The sequence below is a fragment of the Magnolia sinica genome, chromosome 3 (assembly GCF_029962835.1).
Source record: "Magnolia sinica isolate HGM2019 chromosome 3, MsV1, whole genome shotgun sequence".
Taxonomy (NCBI): domain Eukaryota; kingdom Viridiplantae; phylum Streptophyta; class Magnoliopsida; order Magnoliales; family Magnoliaceae; genus Magnolia; species Magnolia sinica.
In genome coordinates, this window is record NC_080575.1 from 62,432,434 (window position 1) to 62,451,681 (window position 19,248).

The following is a 19,248-nucleotide window of genomic DNA, read 5'->3' on the forward strand; positions in this document are numbered from 1 at the left end:
TGGGGGCACTGACACACTGTAGCTCTTCCTACCTGTCTCAGTCACTTTTCTTGCTTGTGCTCTGAATCTTCTGATTCATCTGATTCTACTTTAGAAGAAGAACTACTACCAGAAGTGTGCTTGGAGGTGGGGGTTGGGGTCCTTGCACCTTCGTCTACTGTTTGGCATTACCTAGGTCCCCCAAGAAGTCACTATGATTGGGCGGCTTGTGGCTACAAATAAAGTCCTAACAATCCACCATTTGTGCATCAGGACTTGTGATGCTTATGACCAATTGTCTGATGTATAAGGCTTCTACAATGATTTGGAGGAAGCTAATGCAAGGGCATTTTCACACCGGGCTCGAGTGGGGTTGCCCGTGGGATGCAGGGGCACACTCGGGGTGGGTGACCCATGTGACTTGGGGCCCAAAGGGGAGGTCTTGTGTTTGAGACTCCTCATTGGGGGTGATTAATGCACATTTCACACTGGGCTCGAGTTGGGTAGTCCGTGGGATGCGGGGACACACTCGGGGTGGGCGGTCCATGTGATTTGGGGCCCACGAAAGGGGTTCGGCTGAGGTCCTAACCCATGAGATGTGGGGCCTGGGTTATGAGATAAAGGGATTAATTCGCCATACTCTAACAGTTCCAGCTTTTAGAGCAAGTGGTTAATTGTCCTGCATCAGAAGCTTTTGGCCCTGCTTGATATGAATTTGTGGGGCGGCCGGGGTGTGGTCACGTAGGGAAAAGCACTACAATCAAGCCATGAACAATAGATCTGACTCTATCAATGTTGTGTGTCAGCTAAGGGGAGGACCATGTTTTTTGCAATGGGGCTCAATCTTTTCGTGGGATGTAAAAAAGATCACTTGGGCTCTTGCGCTGGGCCTAGTTGCATGAAACTTCTACCTAGGTGCTGCTCCTGCTTTGAATCGTGCTTTAGACTCCTCCCGCTTTCCTAGCTGTTTAGATTTGCCAACATTTTGAAACACATGCTTCCCTCCTCCCGCACCTGAATTTGTTCCTACCTCATGTCACACTTCCTGAAACTATAGGCTGGGTTATTCAATTTTGATGATCACACATCACCTTTCTTCCTCATTTGTCTTGTCTTCCTTTTGTCAAAAAAAAAAAAAAAAAAAGAAAAGAAAAAGAGAAGAAAAAGAGAAGAAAATATAATGAAAATGTCAGTATGTTCAATATCACGTCTTTGTCACATTGGGCTGGAAATGAGACCTTAGAGGGTATTTACATTGAATGCATGAGTTGCTATCAAATCAGTGAGTTGGTGACTGTTTGATCCAAACCTTGATTGCATCAATTGTGAGGAACAATGATGCAGACTTGGTTATGGTTATGCAGAAGCACGGCTGTTTCAAAATGCTTGCAAGTGTAAAGGTATAGGAAGCAGGACTGGGAATGCCATCTTAGGTTGAAGGTCTTGACACTTGATGTCAGTAACTGGAAGGCCATGAGGCTTGATTCAAACTTTAGGGATTAACTCATGCTTGCAAAACTAAGGCTGTTAGTTACTCCAAGCTATCAGTGCATTTTTGCATATGACTTTTTTTGTTCGGTTAATAAATGAGTATCATTTTCAGTTATTCCCATTTTCTCCTGATTTGCTTATGGCATCATCTGCTGATGAGTTTGTCATAATGATAATTTTTCATTCTCGTGCAGGTTTTCTTTAATCCTGAGATCTACAGCAGCGATTTTACCACCCCTTTACCTGCTGTAATTGACAAGTGTATTCAGTCAGCACCAATAGACACAAGGAGGGCTCTTTATAAGGTTAAAATGAAGGATTAGGATGACATTAAGAACTGAAGTTTCTATATTAGTTTTGTTTCCATAACCTGTGATCTGAAATTACCGTCTCAGAATATAGTATTATCTGGAGGGTCGACGATGTTCAAGGACTTCCATAGAAGGTTGCAGCGGGATCTAAAGAAGATAGTAGATGTACGGATAGTTGCATCTGATGCCCGGCATGGTGGAGAAGTAAAAGTAGGCATTTCTTTCTTGAAATATTTTGTTTTAATTTATAGACAACGGGCTGACCAATAGTTTTTTTTTTTGGCTCCAGTCACAGCCTGTGGAAGTCAATGTAGTAAGCCATCCTATTCAGAGTTTTGCCGTTTGGTTTGGAGGCTCTGTACTTGCATCAACACCTGAATTCTATGCGGTATTCTCTTCTACTCCAATTCTAGGGCCACTTTTATACTTGGTTCTTCTTTTTTGTAGTCTTTTGTTCTTCCTTTTTTGATCTCTCTATTTTTCTATGGATAAATGTATTTTATAAGGAAACAAGAAAACAAAACAAACTACAACACAATTGGGCTTACAAGACAAGGAACCCACATGCCCAAGAGGAAAACACAACATACCCCAGATACTGAAGAAAGCAAAAAAAACCAACAGCAAAACAGCCCCACAGAGGGCCACAAATAGCCAGAATCCCCCCATATCTTCCTGCATCAAAACAATGCTAATGGCCACTTCTTTTGCCAGTACATCCACCTCCTGATCTGTCTCTGGGGACATGAGAAGCACAGCTGATGACTCTCTTTCAAGTCCTAACACCATCTCAATGAAGTCTGCAAGTCTCCAAGGGTATTGAGCATCCAACGCTCAGGAGATCACATTTTTTGGGTCACCTTCAATGATCGTGGTGCAGAGGTTAAGTTCAGGAGCCACCTTGACAGCCTAATGCAAAGCTGCAGCTTCCACAAAATTTAAATCTCGTAGTCAAGTTAGACAAATTTAAACACAGCTCCATTTGCATCCCTAACCATGCTGCCAATGACGGCAGGGCCAGACTTGCCAAATAAACACCCATTGAAGTTCACCTTGTACCAGCCAGCAGGGGTAACCGATCACAGTGTTCCTTTGCTTGGTGCTGCAGCAAAGACATTTGCCCAATTAGGGATCATCGAGGCGATAGAGCACTTTTTTCGCCACCTCCGCTTCCAAAGACTTAACCCATAGCTGTTTGGTTGTTTCTTTTGGTCCACAATGACCACATGCTTATGTGAACCCTCGACCATAGGTATCTACCCAACAGACCCCAGGCCAAAGCTAACCAACTAGCAATCACGTCTAAAGCCAACAATGGGAACAGCTAGGATATATTGAACTTCAATAGCAAGCGAGATCAAACCTCCTTCAAATATGGCAATGGAGGATATGATCAACTGATTCTTCACTGCTATAGCATAGGGGCCATCTGCTTGCCAAGGATCAACCCTGGCCTCCAGGCAATCAAGAGTAAGAATTTTACCAAGGCTCGCAGTCCATGCAAAAGTTATGATCTTCGAGATAACAGGAGTGGACCATACCTTACTAAATTTGGACTGCGACAGACCAGCCAGCCTGGACAATGAATCAACCAAGGATTTAGCATAGGCTTCCCATTGGCGGTCAGTGAGCATACCCTATTGTCCAACCTGGACAGTGGAATATAAACAGACTACAAAAGCTCCAACAGGTGATCCATTTCTGGGATTTTAACCTCCCTACAATCCCGACAGAATGCAGGGCATGAAATCACCCTATCACAGTGTTCAAACTATCATTATCATACATGTATCGATGATTGGCATGACGGAAACATGTATCAATATTGCTGATATTACTGCCAACATTTGGAAAAATATCATTAACTAAGGGACAAGTAAGGGAAAAATTGGGTAAAATGTGGAAATTTTCAGTGAAACTTTTGGAGATGATGGAAGACACTTGTTTTCAAATTTAGGAATCAAAATATTGCAAACAAACAACTACGTAATAATTTCGCTTTGCCGTAAAGGCTGTTACATAGAGGTAAAGGTTTCAACCATTACACATTACGGGGTCGTAGCAGCTGTTATGGAAAAATGACCCATAATAGTTGTTACAGCCATTGTTTTAAATATCATTATTGTGTAATGTATCGCACCCTTGGGATATGGACACATATTGATTATCACATGGGATATATCGGTTGTATTGCATAATTTATTGTTGATGTTGGGAAACATGGTAACATTGGGAAATTGGTCGAATTTTTCAATGAAACTTCAGGGATAATTGAAAAAGACATCAATACACACTTAAAAATTAAAACATTACAAAAAAAAAGTGCACATAATAGGGGTTTTCTTTTTATGGGTTCCTAATATATGTGCTTTCCAACTGAACTTATGCAAGTATATTCAAAGTCTATTAATATAATTTATAAATGTAAGAAGCCATGTATGGAAACCCAAGCAATACATTCAAAAGTAAAAGAAGAATCACTAGATGAGGTTACATACATGTTTAATTTTGTGTTTGGATACAAAGATTGCAACTGATTTGCGAGAAATTGAGAAATTTAGATTTTTCTCAATTTTCCGCAACTTAACCCATCTCCCCCAAATCTCAAAATCGAAGTTCCAATGATTTTTCATGGAAAACATGAATAATCATAGATTTGTAACTATTTGACACTGGTTTAACCTGATTTACAGCAAAAACATGGATCAAAAATTGAAAATGCTCACTGAATCATATATGTGAGATATATCGACACTACCTATGCGTTTCATATCGCACATGTGGGATACAAGATATATCGTGGGATAGATCGGCTGATGTCGTCGATATTTAAAACACTGGTTACAGCCTTCGTAAAGGTCATAACGGCCTCATAGCGGTCCATTATGGGGCCGTACACATTTTTTTTTTTTTGGATTTAGCCATAGCATAAAGGTTACAATGGTAGCCATTATGGCCACCGTTACCATTACAGAATACCTTAGCACAACTTTGATATTTTTTGCATATCCACGCCGTCCATAAGTTTTTCCAGTTCATTTTAAGGCATGGTCCCTAAAATGAAGCTTATCCAAATCTCAAGTGAACCACAAAGTAGGGATTGAATGCCCACCATTCGAAACTCCGTAGGGCCCATTGTAATGTTGATTTGCCATCCAACCTGTTGATAAGGTCACACAAACCTAGATGAAGGGAAATCACAAATAACAGCTTGATCCAAAACATTTGTGGTCCCAATAAGTATTTAATGGTAGGAATTCAATCACTACTATGTTGTCCATCTGAGATTTGGATTTGCCTCATTTTTGGTACCACGCCCCACCATGAGTTGGCAAAACAAATGGATGTCATGGATATACAACACATACATTGAGGTGAGCTCCACGTTTAGGGCCTCACCCATTAAGACCGTGTATTGTAGCACACACCACTGACCTCAATGGTGTGTTGATGTGCAAAGTCATATGGGTATCCACATCGTCCATCCATTTTTCTAGATTATTTTCAGGCATGATTCCAAAAATGAGGTAAATCCAAAGCTCAAGTGGACCACACCACAGAAAACAATGGGGATTAAACACCTACCATTGAAAACTTCTTGGGGCCCACATAAGTTTGGATCAAGCTGATATTTGTGTTTGCCTTCATCTAGGTCCGTGTGACCTTATGAACAGGTTGGATGGCAAATAAACATCATGGTGGGCCCTAGGAAGGTTACAAGAGTGTGTATAAGTCTCGAGTGCTTGATGTGTAGTCCACTTGAGCTTTGGATCTGTCTCATTTTTGGGCTCATGCCTTAAAATTATTTGGCAAAATTGATGGACAGTGTGAATATAACAAATACATCACGGTAGGGCCCACAAAACTTTGCCACATCAACACACCATTAAGGTCAATGGTGTGTGCTACACTATGCAATCCGAGTCCCACTTAATTCGAGGCCTAAAAATTGTACACGCAGCATGTATTAACTCTAAATTAACGAATTTAATTATGGGACCATTGTTGCTAAGTCACAATCCAAAAATTAAATTGTTTGAACAATTTCATCCATTAATTTGCAGACAATTATTTTTTGAAACAGGACCATTGGATATTTTCATTCTTCGCTGTTCAATAAATGTCCACCGATCCATTAGTGGGATAAGTGCCAATAGATTTGATGAATTTTGGGCTAATTTAGTGAGTCGAGTGGTCCTCCAAATCGGCCTCAAATTGGCGACACTATATATGCAAATTAATTTCAATTGTTTCTTAAAATTTGTTAGGTGAAATGATATCAAATTGTTAGATATAAAAATTACATGATAGATATGACATAAGAGTCTTTGGAGTCTATATGTTAAAATGAAATGTACACGTGTCGCGAGGTATGTAATACTCCAAAATTTGAAAATGTGATATGTTTTGGTATTACATTCATTCTAATAAATTTATTATTGATATCATATAGTTAGAAAATTAAATATAGAAGGTTTGCAGTCAATCCCAGGTTGTCAGGTTCATAAGTTCATCAAACAACCCGATACTACATTCTTACCAATGACCGGGCCATTACACTACCATAAACATGTTCAAAACAAAAATTGAATGCACATTTGGAATATTTACATTTTTCTAGATTTTTTTTTTGGATATTTTTCTACAATTTTTTCGAGCAAAAGAAGAGGAAGAAGAAGAATCAACGATACGGGGGCTTATCGGCCGATACTCTGTAAGGTAACAGTGGTGACCTTTACAACTATCATTACCGATACGGAACACCTTGCATGCAATGCAAATAATAAAACACAAGGAAAACATTCACAAGTTGAAGAGAGTGAAAGGAAAAAAAAAAACATATTTTTGCCTCAAACCCACAGAGTTATGAGGCAGCTCGAAGCATCATCTTTGTCGCGACTACATGCATACCTGATACATCAATGCATCCATACATAAATACATGATACATCCATCCATTGATTCATATGTAGGTAGATAGATCCATACATACATATGGACATACATACATATGCACATATGACACATCTATCCATGCATCACATATCCATCCACACAAACGTTCATACATAATTATGAAAAAAAAATAATTATTGTTGTGAATAAATAGGTTCTTAATATATATATATATATATATATATATATATATATTTCTTAATTTTTATGTCATTCAACAATATAACCTGTATCGGTGATAATAGCAATGATATTGCTGATGCAGGTAAATATTTGTAGTGGCAGATTGGTGATATTTTGGCAATATGGGCGATATTGTCTCTTATAAAAGTATTTTTTTTTATAAAATTTTTAAACCTCATTATCTCTATCTGCCACCCTGTGATATTGGTAATATCACCCATATTACCGATAATATTGGCAGTGTTTGGAACACTGCCTCATCCACACATTGCTCAAAGCATTGAATCACTTTGCAGCCGTTCATTGCACTGAATGGCTACTGGGAACCAAAATTTTCTGCCATTGATCGTTCTATTACTTTCCAAGTTTGTGGCCTATACTTGAAGATTTTGATAAATATTATTGAAGTTATAGTAGATAGAATCCTATGTAACAAGGATTCCACTTCTTTGAAAGCTGCTGTGTCGACATGTGCCAATTTCACTTTTGGATGAATATCCTATTCCTCGTGTCCGGCAAGAGATTGCCCATATAAAAGAATCGTTTTTTGTTTAGTGATTTGCATCTTTGTTTATTTCTTTGAGAAATAACAACAAACGAAGAGATACATCAGGAAATAGGGAAGGAGTTCTGAATACAAAGAGTAGGCAGAAGGACACTCCTTGGATAGCATCCCTATTCCCTATTTCATCGACCTCTCTTCCAATAGAAATGAGATTGTTTAGATTTCAGGTTCTCTATAATGTGGATAAAAAGAAAGCTTTCAAGATTCATAACTCCATTTTATTATTATGATTATTATTTTAAAAAGTAAATTTGTTAGCTTGTTAGTACACCCACTGTCAGTTCACATTTGGGGACTCAGAAGTTGAAAATCTTGTAGTCTACTTCAACAATCAACACCTCCCAGAATCTTTAAGCAAGAGTCTCTAGTCTTGTTTGAGAGCCAATTCTTCCACTTTCAAGGAATCGCCTTCCCAAACTTGGGACTGAAAAACATCACATGAACTTTATCTTTATAATCTGTAATCCTGCTACAAATGCTACATGGCCCCAACTTACAATTAATGAATCATCACAATTAAGGTTCCAGGCATTGTTTCAGTTTTCATTCCAAACATAAGCACAATTAGGATGTCCCAAATATCATTACTTCTCAAAAAATGGCTTAGAGGAGAAATATCTGCTAGACTTTGACTTCCACACTCCATATTTCTCCTCAAAAAAATTGAATAACCTGATTCAATATCCTCATAAGGTCTGTAAAGTTTTAAATTCCTCATCCTTGGCATTTCTTTGAAGAAAGGCATGCCACAAAAGTTTTCCTCCAAACTTTTGAAACTAACTCTTAATGCAAGTTTCCTTCCTAATTGTCACATTTTAAAGCTTTGGAAACTCGGTCACAGGTGGCCCCTCTTGCTGAAGTCTTAACTAAAAAAAACCTTGCAAACTTTAAATCTCTCACTATAGAGGTTGAGATCGAGTGGTTATTGTGAAACACTAGTGTTCCTTCTTACCTCAGGTTAGATTCTTAAATTCAATGTTGAATTGAAACACATTGAGAGAGTACCAATTTCTGCAATCAGGTGAGTCATGAGCATATTGTTTTGAGTCTTGTACCTACTGTAGAGATGCTGAAGGTTCTCTTAACAAAGCCTATTGTGAGTTAGGAAGTTGTAGCTGATCTCAGGGATATAGGTTTACAAAACCCTTAAACTCTTTCACGAGAGAGCTTCTTTATCATTTCTTGGTTATTTCCACGATTACATTATGCACTTGAGATGCTTGTTTGAAATTTGAGTTACATGTTGCATGCATTTTGTTTATAATTTACCAACTCTGCACTTGAAAAAAAGAAAGAAAAAGTTTACTCGTTAAACTGTTTGCACAAATTATTTTAGCCGTTCATATCATCAATGTTGGTGGTAGACGGTTCTTTTGCTGTGACGTCAAGCTTGTAGAGGGGTTTTATGCTAATGTGACCTCTTCATTGTGGATGAGCCTTGTGCTAATACAACAATTTTATCAGCGGGAAGGTCCCACACTCTCACAGTTGGACCATTCCTGACATACATGGAGGTGTATTTAGGATGATATAGCACGAGGTTTAGTCGCATTCTATGATCTATCTCACAGAAGATGAAGTATGCACATGAGGTGCTTCCACCTCTGGTTACCTAAGTGATTTGGGCTAAGATCACACAGTTTTCATGTGGTCGAATGATGCATTTTTAGTTGAGATATTTCTTAACCAAGGTAACGGCTGTTATGTAACGGTAACGGTGGTAACCGTTACACGTTACAGGGTCATAATGGCCGTAATGACTGCTATGGAAAAATTGACCCGTGAATATATATATATATATATATATATAAGAGAGAGAGAGAGAGAGAGAGAGAGAGAGAGAGAGAGAGAGAGAGAGAGAGAGAGAGACCACGTATGTATTCCATACTCTTCAAGGTATTCCCTAACGGTAATGGTGGTTTTACGGCCTTTACAGGGGGCGTAATGGACTGTTACAGGGGCTGTAACAGCCGTTACATGTCATTTTTTCCATAACGGCCATTATGACCCCATAACGTGTAACAATTACCATTGTTACATTTACATAATGGCATTTACGATCCCATAATGGCCTTTACAGTCCTGTAACGGTCTTTACGGCACACCGTGATACTCTTAGCAGAGTGTTATTGCTTATATTGTGGCTAGGTTTAAGGAGGCATTAGTTCAGGCCAATACCTTGGCACCTTTTTTTGGAACGTGTGTATTGTAGACCCAATGATTATCTTCATATAGTCTATAGTTTAGATGGGCTTTTAACTAACATGTGCCTAGACCAAAATATTCCAAAACGGTTGTGTGACAGCTGTTACGTAATGGTAATGGTGTTAACCGTTATCCAATGAGCATGTTCCTACAAATTGAAGGCTCCAAAAGGGCAAGGCAAAAACCCTAAAGGACTTTAGTGGCGGTTGTAAGAAAAGAAATGATGACCTATGGTCCAATTGAAGCTATGACCCTTGATAGAGTGGAATGGCTAAAAGGGATTCATGTAGCCAACTTGAGTTAGTTGGGATAGGGCTTTGATGATGATGGTGATGATTCCATATCCCTCTAACTATATCGTTCATCTAATAAATAGAAAAAGAGATCTCCTTTCTGGGTCTCTAGAAAAGTAAAGCCTTTTCTTTGGTGAAAGAGAGGTGAGTAAATCAACAAAAGTGAATAGTAGAGGTGAGAGCAGATCACCTCGGAGTATACCTCTAGAGCTTTTAAAATATCTAGCTATAAAAGCATTAGTCAACACTGAGAAAGAAGCAATTGAGTTGCACTCGTTATAAACTCCAACCTTCTTTTAACCCCATCCTCCTTGACAATTAAAGGAGATAAATCCAAATCAATGTGGTTTTACATGTCAATCTTGCATAGGATGCTCAAGTCAACACCCACTTTTGCAGAATGAAGGCACTCATTCATAACAAGAACACCATAAGATTTATCTTGGTCCTATGAAAGCACCTTGGAACGGCGAGTTCATATTAGGCAACGCTTCCTTTAAAAGACATGCAGACTGCATTTGCAGTGATTTTATCCCACAATATTTGAGAAATCATTTCACCCTTGGGCATTGTCCTTAGCAGGATTGGGCAATTCGAGAAATGTAAATTAGTCATCCTGTGTGAGGGAACCAATGACAGGTTGGGATGGAAGGCCCTACCCTACATATGAGTGTGAGTGTTCACAAAATGCATGTTCTTGTGTCATAGGCTTGGTTGAGCACATGCATTGGAGGATCACATTGAGTCTCTAGTCCAAGAGACCATCATGCCCGAATAAAAATGACCTAATAGTGCACCAGTTTTGACTAGTCCTTGGTCTTGAGGTCGTGTTGGGACTTCATGGTCCTTATGTCGTGTGCCTTAGCTCAGTCCGTTAGGTTATATTAGTGACTTGCATACATGTGTGATTGGGTGCATTTATTGGGATGCAGAATAAGAAACCCACATGCTCCAACATGGGATCTACTGGTTGCCTTAGGAAACTTACTTGTGGCTTAGATCTAAGTGATTAGATTATCCATCAAGTGATCTTCTAGTGGGGCTCGAACCTTAAAAGGTTTTCACATGTTGATTTATTTATTTTTAGCCGTTAAAAGTGTTTTGTTGTGCTTGATGATTAACTGATGGCTGAGAACTTGTGGTTCACCTCTTACACCGGCATGTGATTTTGATAGGAGTGGATACTACTAGTCAATGGAAGGATTATGTCAATTTGGGTGCATGGCTAAGGTGGGTTTACAAACTTTTGATGGTGTAGGACATTATTGAAGTTTGTAAGGGTGAGTATCATAATAGGTGCACCCTCTGAAACCCTGATTCCTCCTTATAAATAAATCTTGTCTTAAGGGGGATGGAGCAAGAGAGTGCCTAGATGTCCTAACCCCTTGGACATTTAAGGAGACGGGTATCAACTCTCTATCATCCTCCCTCAACACTCCTCACTCTCCTCTTTTCTAGCATGGATCGAGGTGGGACTTCCTACTTTGGACAAGCTACATCGGATTACTAAGATCTCATGACATAAATCAAAGGTAGTATCTCGTCTATTGAATTTATGCTTTTTGAGACTTGATAATATCTAGATTGGGATTCTAACTAGGGATTTTAAAATCTGGAAGTTTTGCAAACTTTTATGTTCCCGCTGCATTTCGAAAATTCACTAAGTGGTATTAAGAGTGGTCCCTTCATAGATATTTATCAAGTTTTATTTTTAATTGTCCAATGGGTATGACCCTTTGGCACTCAAACCGACCAGATTAAATGACTCGGGACTTGAGAACGTTTGTTCCAAATTTTAGTGCAAATGGACAATACAGTTAGGGAGATCCAACTGATTTCAATTCATCGTATTGTCAGGTGTATATTGAGTACATGATTAATTCGGACACATGTGGCCTGTCTTAATGTTTATTCTTCTTTATGAATAATGTGGCATGATGAATGGTGTTAATTCATAGTTTTGTATATACTTGATGGTTTTGATTTAATTGAGAATTACATGTTTGTACAGTTGTAAGGAAACGATCAGTTTGATCGCATTCCATGTACATGACATTGTAATACTCTTTTTTTCCTATTTGATGGTTTTTTATTTTTCTTCTCTAAGGATATTGTTTTTCCTCTCTTCCATTCTCCTGAACTTATCCCAATCTCTCAAGTAACTTTACACGGCTTGAAGTTTCTTTGCCTGTTGAAAGCCAGCCCAACCTTCATATGAAGCATTTTCCATTCCCCCATTTCTGTAAGAACTAGATATTCAAGCCATTTTAGCTTAATGAGACGGCCCAAGTCCTTCCTCCAAGCATAGGCCGCGCGGCACTTGATTCATGGTCTATCATGAACAAGTCAGCCTATCCAACAATTGCACACAAAGTGCCATGCACCAAACCTATTGGAATGCAAGAGAGACAAGTGTGCCTCTATTACTTAAGAGCTCCAAAGCTTACAACTCTTCTTGGATGGTTAAACATGAGGACCACTCCTCCTTGTATGGACCTAAGAACCCCCTAGAATCTTTAAATGGATGGCTAATATGATGCCCAGTGGTGATCATCCAAGGGCCAAAAATACTCTAGAAATTCTGTAGACACTACACTACTCTCTCTACAAGACTCCACTAGAGAACTCTAGAACATTCTAGAGATCTCTACATTCTTCTACATAACTTACTTGACTCTAGAATTCTCAACAATTCTCTATACACCCTAGCCTACTCTAAGAAGTCTCTAGATACTATGTACAAAAACCACCGGTGTATAGGATGAAGCATAATTTGGACAAGTCCATGGCTTGGTCCCATGGGAATTATTAGTTTGTGTCATCCCGGCCTCAACATCATGGGTATTCACCCTTCTTGAATACATGTTTGGGTGTGATTAAGGCCAAGTTAGGAAGGGGCCTTTGAAAGCCCCAACAAAATATTCTTCCCAATCCTTGGTGATGCGGAATTTGTCTGATCTACTGCACATGGTGGGACTCTTTTGTTCGTTCAACCACGTGAAAGAAGCACTAGCTGGTGGGATGTTGATGAGCTCGTTTTTGTTGACAGACTCTAAAACGAGTCTCGTACTAGAGTTCTTAAGGGTATGCTTTTTTGCACCATTTACATATTTAAATCTCTATTTGCATATGTAATTGGTTTTCCTAAGTTTCTTCCATCGATTTTCTTATGAATTTTCTCCACATGGGCCAATTTTCCCAAGCAAGTGCCCATTTTATTTTCACACCCCCCGAGGAAATATTTTCCTATGCAAATGACCCCCTAAGCCCTTCATTTAGATGCACATGATTCTAGTGCTTGTGACTGATCCAATCAAAGTGATTTTAGAAGGATGGGCAATCAAAAGTGGGCCTCACATGTTGGGTCATCCACACCCATGCCTAGAACTTTCTAGTATAGTCAATTTGGACGATCCATTTTCCAAACCACTAATTGGATTGTTAGGATCATTCTATGAAAGTGATTTTGGAAGGGATGGGCAATCAAAGCTGGACCCATGCGATGGACGGTCCACATCAATACTTACAGCTGTCTAGTATACCCAATATGCACTGTCCATTTCAAAAAACCATCAATCAGATGGTCAGGATCATCCAATTTGTGAGTGTTAGGCAATCAAAGGTGGGCCCACATGATGGAAGCTCCACAACAATGCTTAGACCTTACTATGCTCGAGATGGACCGTCCATTTCCCATACCCTTATCGGATGGTTGGATCAAAATGATTTAAAGAGCAATGAACGATCAAAGCTGGGGCCCACATGATGGACAGTCCACAACAATGCTTAGACTACCCATTCACCAAACCACAATTGAATGGTTAGGTCATCTTATCAAGGGATTGAGAAGGATTGGCAACCGAGAGTGGGCACCATATGAGTGGGCAATCTACAGTTCTGTAGGGGTTCTGTTCATCCCTTTTCTAACATTACAGGATTCTTCCATTTACCTAATGCTCCAACCTCAAAACTACTGATTTTCTCTTTCAGTTCAGATTCCCACTGGAACCACGATTCTCTCATTCACATAACCTTTATTATAAGGTCTTAAGATTAATCAAATGTTTACAAAGCTAAGAAAATCTAACTTTCTAGAAAAAGAAAAGTATCTTTTGATGTCAATAATCACATTTCAATTTGCAATATATATTTTTTATCACATAATGTCACACACATATAACATACTGTCATACATGTGCACACAGAGGAAGGGAGCATGTATGACATACAACCCATCCAAAATGTACGGTGGGCCACACCATGGGAGGCAGGGATATCGATGCTTCACAACTATCGTTTTTCATTCTTTGGATTCATAGGTTGCTTTTGTTGTTTTCTGTCTTTTATTTTTCTTTTTGGAATCACTAAAAATCCAACAGATGATGGGTTTGATTAGAGATGCTATGTTTGATAGTAACTGATGCCTCTGTTCTTTCTTTGAGGTGTGAGATTTATTGTTAAAATTGTACCATATATTCTTTAGAGTGACATTTATTGATTTTGATAGGTAGGAAGCTTTCTTTGGTACAAGTTTAACAAGCATGTCTTAGTCATCTTCTATCCAGATTGTCCGTTAAAAATGCAATTTGCATATATCCAACCCTCTTAATACTTATTTGGCTTCTCCCTGTCAGGTACTCAGGTTACCATTACATTGGGCTTGTTCCAGTAAACTCATGGGTGTGCAGTTCTCGCACTCTCTAGCTTACAACCTCACTATTTCCATGTTATGGGTCCAAATCCAAATTTGGGATCCCCAACCTTCAGAAACCGAACTGTAGTTAAACCTGCATTTCATTTTGTACAATTCAGAATCCCATAGTTAAACCTGCATTTCATTTTGTACAATTCAGAATCCCATAGTTAAACCTGCATTTCATTTTGCAACAGAAATTTAGTGAATTCTTATCTTAATCTACCAGAACAAACTAGCAATTGAAAGTAGAAGCAAAACCCAAAAGGAACATAGTTTCATTATTGCCATTGTTAATTGCTATTGTTTTTCTTGTTTTCTTTGCTTCCGTTGCCTATAGATTATTGCTATTCTTTATCGTTATTGTTATTGTTTGTGTACTTCCATTCATGGTTAAAAGACTTGGCAACTTGGATCGACTCATACAGCCCCAAGTGTGCGACAAATGACCTAGGTGGCTGGTGGTGGCTGACTCAGTGGTATCGAACAGGATCGCGCACTGCTGAATCCGAAATTTCACAGACAAGTTGTACCAGACCCATCCAAGTCTTAAAACCATGCTTCTGTGATTATCATCAGCATATAAGCCTTATCACAACTAATTGGGTCGACTACATAAAACCTGTTCCACCATTCCACTCTATCAAGGGTCACCATAACTTCAGTTAGACTATAGGTCATTGGGTCTTTTCTTACAACTTGGGTTGGTATGACTAGAAAAAATAACTAAATAAACAACTCTTTGAGTGTTTATACTGCACTATCTCAACTGCGTAAAATGGTAATGGCATTGTGCATGTGGGTCGTTTAATCACGAAGATAATATGACTGGGGGCTCCAAAGGTGAAACTGAATGTTTTATGTTGTATGCAGGCTTGCCATACAAAAGCAGAGTATGAGGAATATGGTGCGAGCATCTGCCGTACAAATCCTGTCTTCAAAGGGATGTACTGAGTTCGTAATTGATTTCTCTTTGCAGCGGTTTTCATTTGTAACTCCCACTGTACACTGGCAACGGTCTCTTCCCTACCGTCGGACATTGTTCTGATGCATTTTTCAGTGTCATCTGGATGTTCCCATGTAAGGGAAACGATCCCCCTTGAGAGTTGTATTATAGATGTTAACCAATGGATTTGATGCTGTTATTAGCGAAGTTTTTTCTTTCTTTCTTTCTTTCTTTTTTTTTTTTTAGGGGGGTTGGTTTGTTTGAAGGAAATGTCTTGTAGCAGCAGCTCCATGTATACGCCGAGCAGTGACTTAGTGAAGCAGGGACTAAGCTGAATGGTCTTTTAGCATTTAGCTTAGTACGAGTTTAATTAAACATTTTATTTATTTAGTAATTGTTGCAATAAGCATGTCTTTCAGGTGGGGGTCATTCCTTGATAAAGAGCCAAAATGATGTATGATTTCATTTTGTCCCAACTTTATGCTTGATTGGATTAATTGATTGGATATGTTGGTCCAACTTGATGCTTGTATTGGCTTGTGTGCCCTTGACAGCCCATTAGTTGTTGCCTACATTTTGTTATACTAATAATGCTTGACAATGCATCCTACTTTAGTTTAATTGCACTCTGTCCAATCAATCTGCATATTACCAGAATTTCCAAGTAAATTAGTTGATTTCAACCAACGCGACTCTGTTGACATTGTAGCAAGCCAAGTGCACTGATTCAATCCATTACTAAAGGACATGGTCTTGTAATTCCTCGTCAACCGAAATTTGATGTTCTTGGGCATTACATAGAGTGAGCAAGGTGGACGACAACAACAGTGACTCATCAAATCATTGCTCCAATAGGTGCTTGCATTAATATGTTAGTGTTCACAACAAGATTGGTTGGCACATCAAACATAAGCAGTTTGAAACATAGTTCAAAAACTTGAAAGCTTGACTCAACATCTAGCTGGGTTGGATAAACTTGAAGACTCAACTAAGTTTTTAATCAGTTTCACTTGATATTTTAATAATTAAAATTATAATTTTAATGTATTTAAAGTTGTTGAAAAATAAGATTAGTCAAAATACCCAAAATAACGCATAACTGAGTGTTTGATGTAGTGATGGATGGATGACGTCGGTTCTTGAAATCTCATCTATGCATTTTTTTATTTTATTTTATTTTTTTTAAAATAATTAATTTTTTAGTTTTTACTTTGAAAACAGAAGCCACCTGAATGTGCCAGTGGCTCGGTTGAGTCATGCCGAGTTGTATTGAGTTGGCCAAGTTTTCAAGCCGACTTAGGAGTCTTGTCAAGACTCGCCTGATTCACGAGTCACTGAGTTTTCAGGAGAATAAACTCGAATCTTTGTCAACCCACTGAGTTTTAGAACTACGCTGTGAAGGGATCCTTACTCTTGCTCCGGTGGTAGATCTCAGGAGTTTCAACACCCGATCAAGGGTTCGAGTGGGGCTGTGTGTGAATTGATGGCGTGGATGAAACACATACATCATGGTGGGCCCCACAAAGTTTTAGCTTGGAAAGAAGTTCTCCACTTCTTCCAAACACGGAGCAAAAACTATCATTATGCTTTTACCATGGATTACCTAAAGTTACCTCTAATTAAATAGGCCCTCACTATTTTTTTTCCTTTTTAATCATGGAAGAGCGATTTTTGCAATCAGACGATACCACGGTCCGCTGCTTACTGCTAAACGAGATTTGTTTATAATTTCATTTTAGCACAAGAAATTATGATTACTTTTCATCATCTGCTCCTTCACACGCATAGACATAGGCCCCAACAGAAGATATCTTATTAGTGCAACTGTGCAAGAGCAAGAGTACGGTATTCAGGTTTTCTCGGTTTGTACAAGTGGGCCTACACCCACTGTTCCATGACCAAAACCAATAACATTGTGGGCTCCACTTTGAATGTTCCATGTACCATAGTTTGATTGTTGAGAACTTGGTTAATTCATGGTCTGGCCCTGGTGATGGATGGTCCAATCTGGCTTTCGTACATTTTCTTATTGTTAATCAGATTGGACCATCCATTTTATTTACTGATCGAGCAGGCAATAGGATGATTCGGCCATGGTGACTCTTGGAGGATCATCATCTAAGCCTTCTCCCAACTAATTGCAAGATTGATCAGGCGTTGGGATGGTACGTCCGTAATGACTCTTGCGAGAGATGTTGCAAACAAAGATGGACAACTCATGTTGGATGGTTGATGTTGGAACATTTACTTACACTGACCATGATCGGATGCTTTGATTTATCTGATCAAAGTTTGTCTTAGCGAAATGAGCATTCAAAGGTGGAATGGGCAATAGTTTTTTGTTTTTTGTTTTTTTTGTTTTTTAATGGCACATGTTCCATTATCCATGTTGGACCTTAGATGTTGTTTTGGATTTGGGCATGATGGAGACATCACGCGTGCGCACACACTCTCCTTACGCACATATATAAGGAGGAGGAAGGCTCCACCATCGATTTGAATCGATGACGACATCCATAGAGGGCCTCCTAGTTAGAGGGCTGTGCTATGGTTCTTTAGAGTGGACCCGATCATCATGTGGATCCCACTATTGGATCTCATGATCGTGGCCCGCTACCCTAGATAATCTAGGACTTTGAATTTTGGTTATTATCATTATTAGGAACATCATGAACGGTTTAGATTGCATTAATTAGTTGTTATTTTTGTTACTTCGTTTCTAAGTAATAGTGTGCACACATGACACGGCTTTTGGGGTATAGAGTTTTATTATACTGCGTTTTCTTGTTTATCTAATTCTCTGCAAAACCCTACCTTCTTCGAAGGGCTAACTACTGTGGTGCGAAGCAACACCCATCCCAAATCGCCCCAACCTCCTACACTCAATGCTCATCATCTCCCACAGCCATCTAATCATCAAATCCACCCTCTTTTGCAGGCGATCCTTCCTGTACATCATATTTACATAATTAGGCCCTCCAAAAGGACTGAACTTCGGCAGAGCACCGTGCACGGACCGTACATCCGATCGGGCTGAAACTTGGTGTGTGGGTGGCCCATCCCTGCTCGACCAACCTCAAGCTATCCTTTTTTGGGTTCGTGGGCCCCTTACACGTGCGGGTAGGATCCCACACACATGCGTCAGGGCTAGATTGTTGTCCACATGTGTGGACTATTTTTAAGTTCTCTCTCCTCTATCGCCTTAAATCCCTAACTTTAACCCTAGATAATCTTAAATTCCAAGTTCTATTCTACTTGTGCAAACCCTAAGCTTTCCTGAATTGAAACATGGTGAATCCCTTGGATTGGGGAATAATCCTTTGCATGTGTGGATGAATTTACTCTCTTTTGGGCATTGTTTGGTCTATAATTTTTAATTGATCCAGCCCTAACATGTGTAGGCTTAGACCCTCATAGATTCCCCTTGTTGAATGCTTGACCTTATGTGGGATATGAATTTTTTTTGTGATTATTTGTAAATTAGTATGATCTAAAGCCTAAAATCTTGCATATCATATTTAATTTTCATGTTCTGCATTAGGGCCATTTAGTCCACTTTCCATGATATGATGTTTTGTATTCTCCTATCAAATTGTATCTTGAGTGATATGAGCATTTAAAGCAGG

At 39.1% G+C, this 19,248-nt stretch overlaps 1 protein-coding gene across 3 annotated transcripts in view; it reads left to right on the forward strand.

The window, feature by feature from the left end:
• LOC131239966 (actin-related protein 3) overlaps positions 1-16,012 on the forward strand; it is a 97,799-nt gene extending 81,787 nt beyond the window's left edge. Inside the window, exons 7-12 of one of the 3 annotated variants that reach the window (XR_009168538.1) lie at positions 1,665-1,775; positions 1,866-1,991; positions 2,071-2,169; positions 11,159-11,213; positions 11,442-11,515; positions 15,550-16,012. Coding sequence is in view for 2 of the 3 variants with exons in the window: in XM_058237941.1 (XP_058093924.1) it covers positions 1,665-1,775; positions 1,866-1,991; positions 2,071-2,169; positions 14,618-14,764 (483 nt within the window). In the remaining variant the exon portion in view is untranslated. Of the gene's footprint in view, positions 1-1,664; positions 1,776-1,865; positions 1,992-2,070; positions 2,170-11,158; positions 11,214-11,441; positions 11,516-14,617; positions 14,770-15,549 lie in introns of those variants that run through there. The other 2 variants (XM_058237941.1, XM_058237942.1) reach the window with 2 other exon arrangements.
• The last annotated feature ends 3,236 nt before the right edge of the window (positions 16,013-19,248 follow it).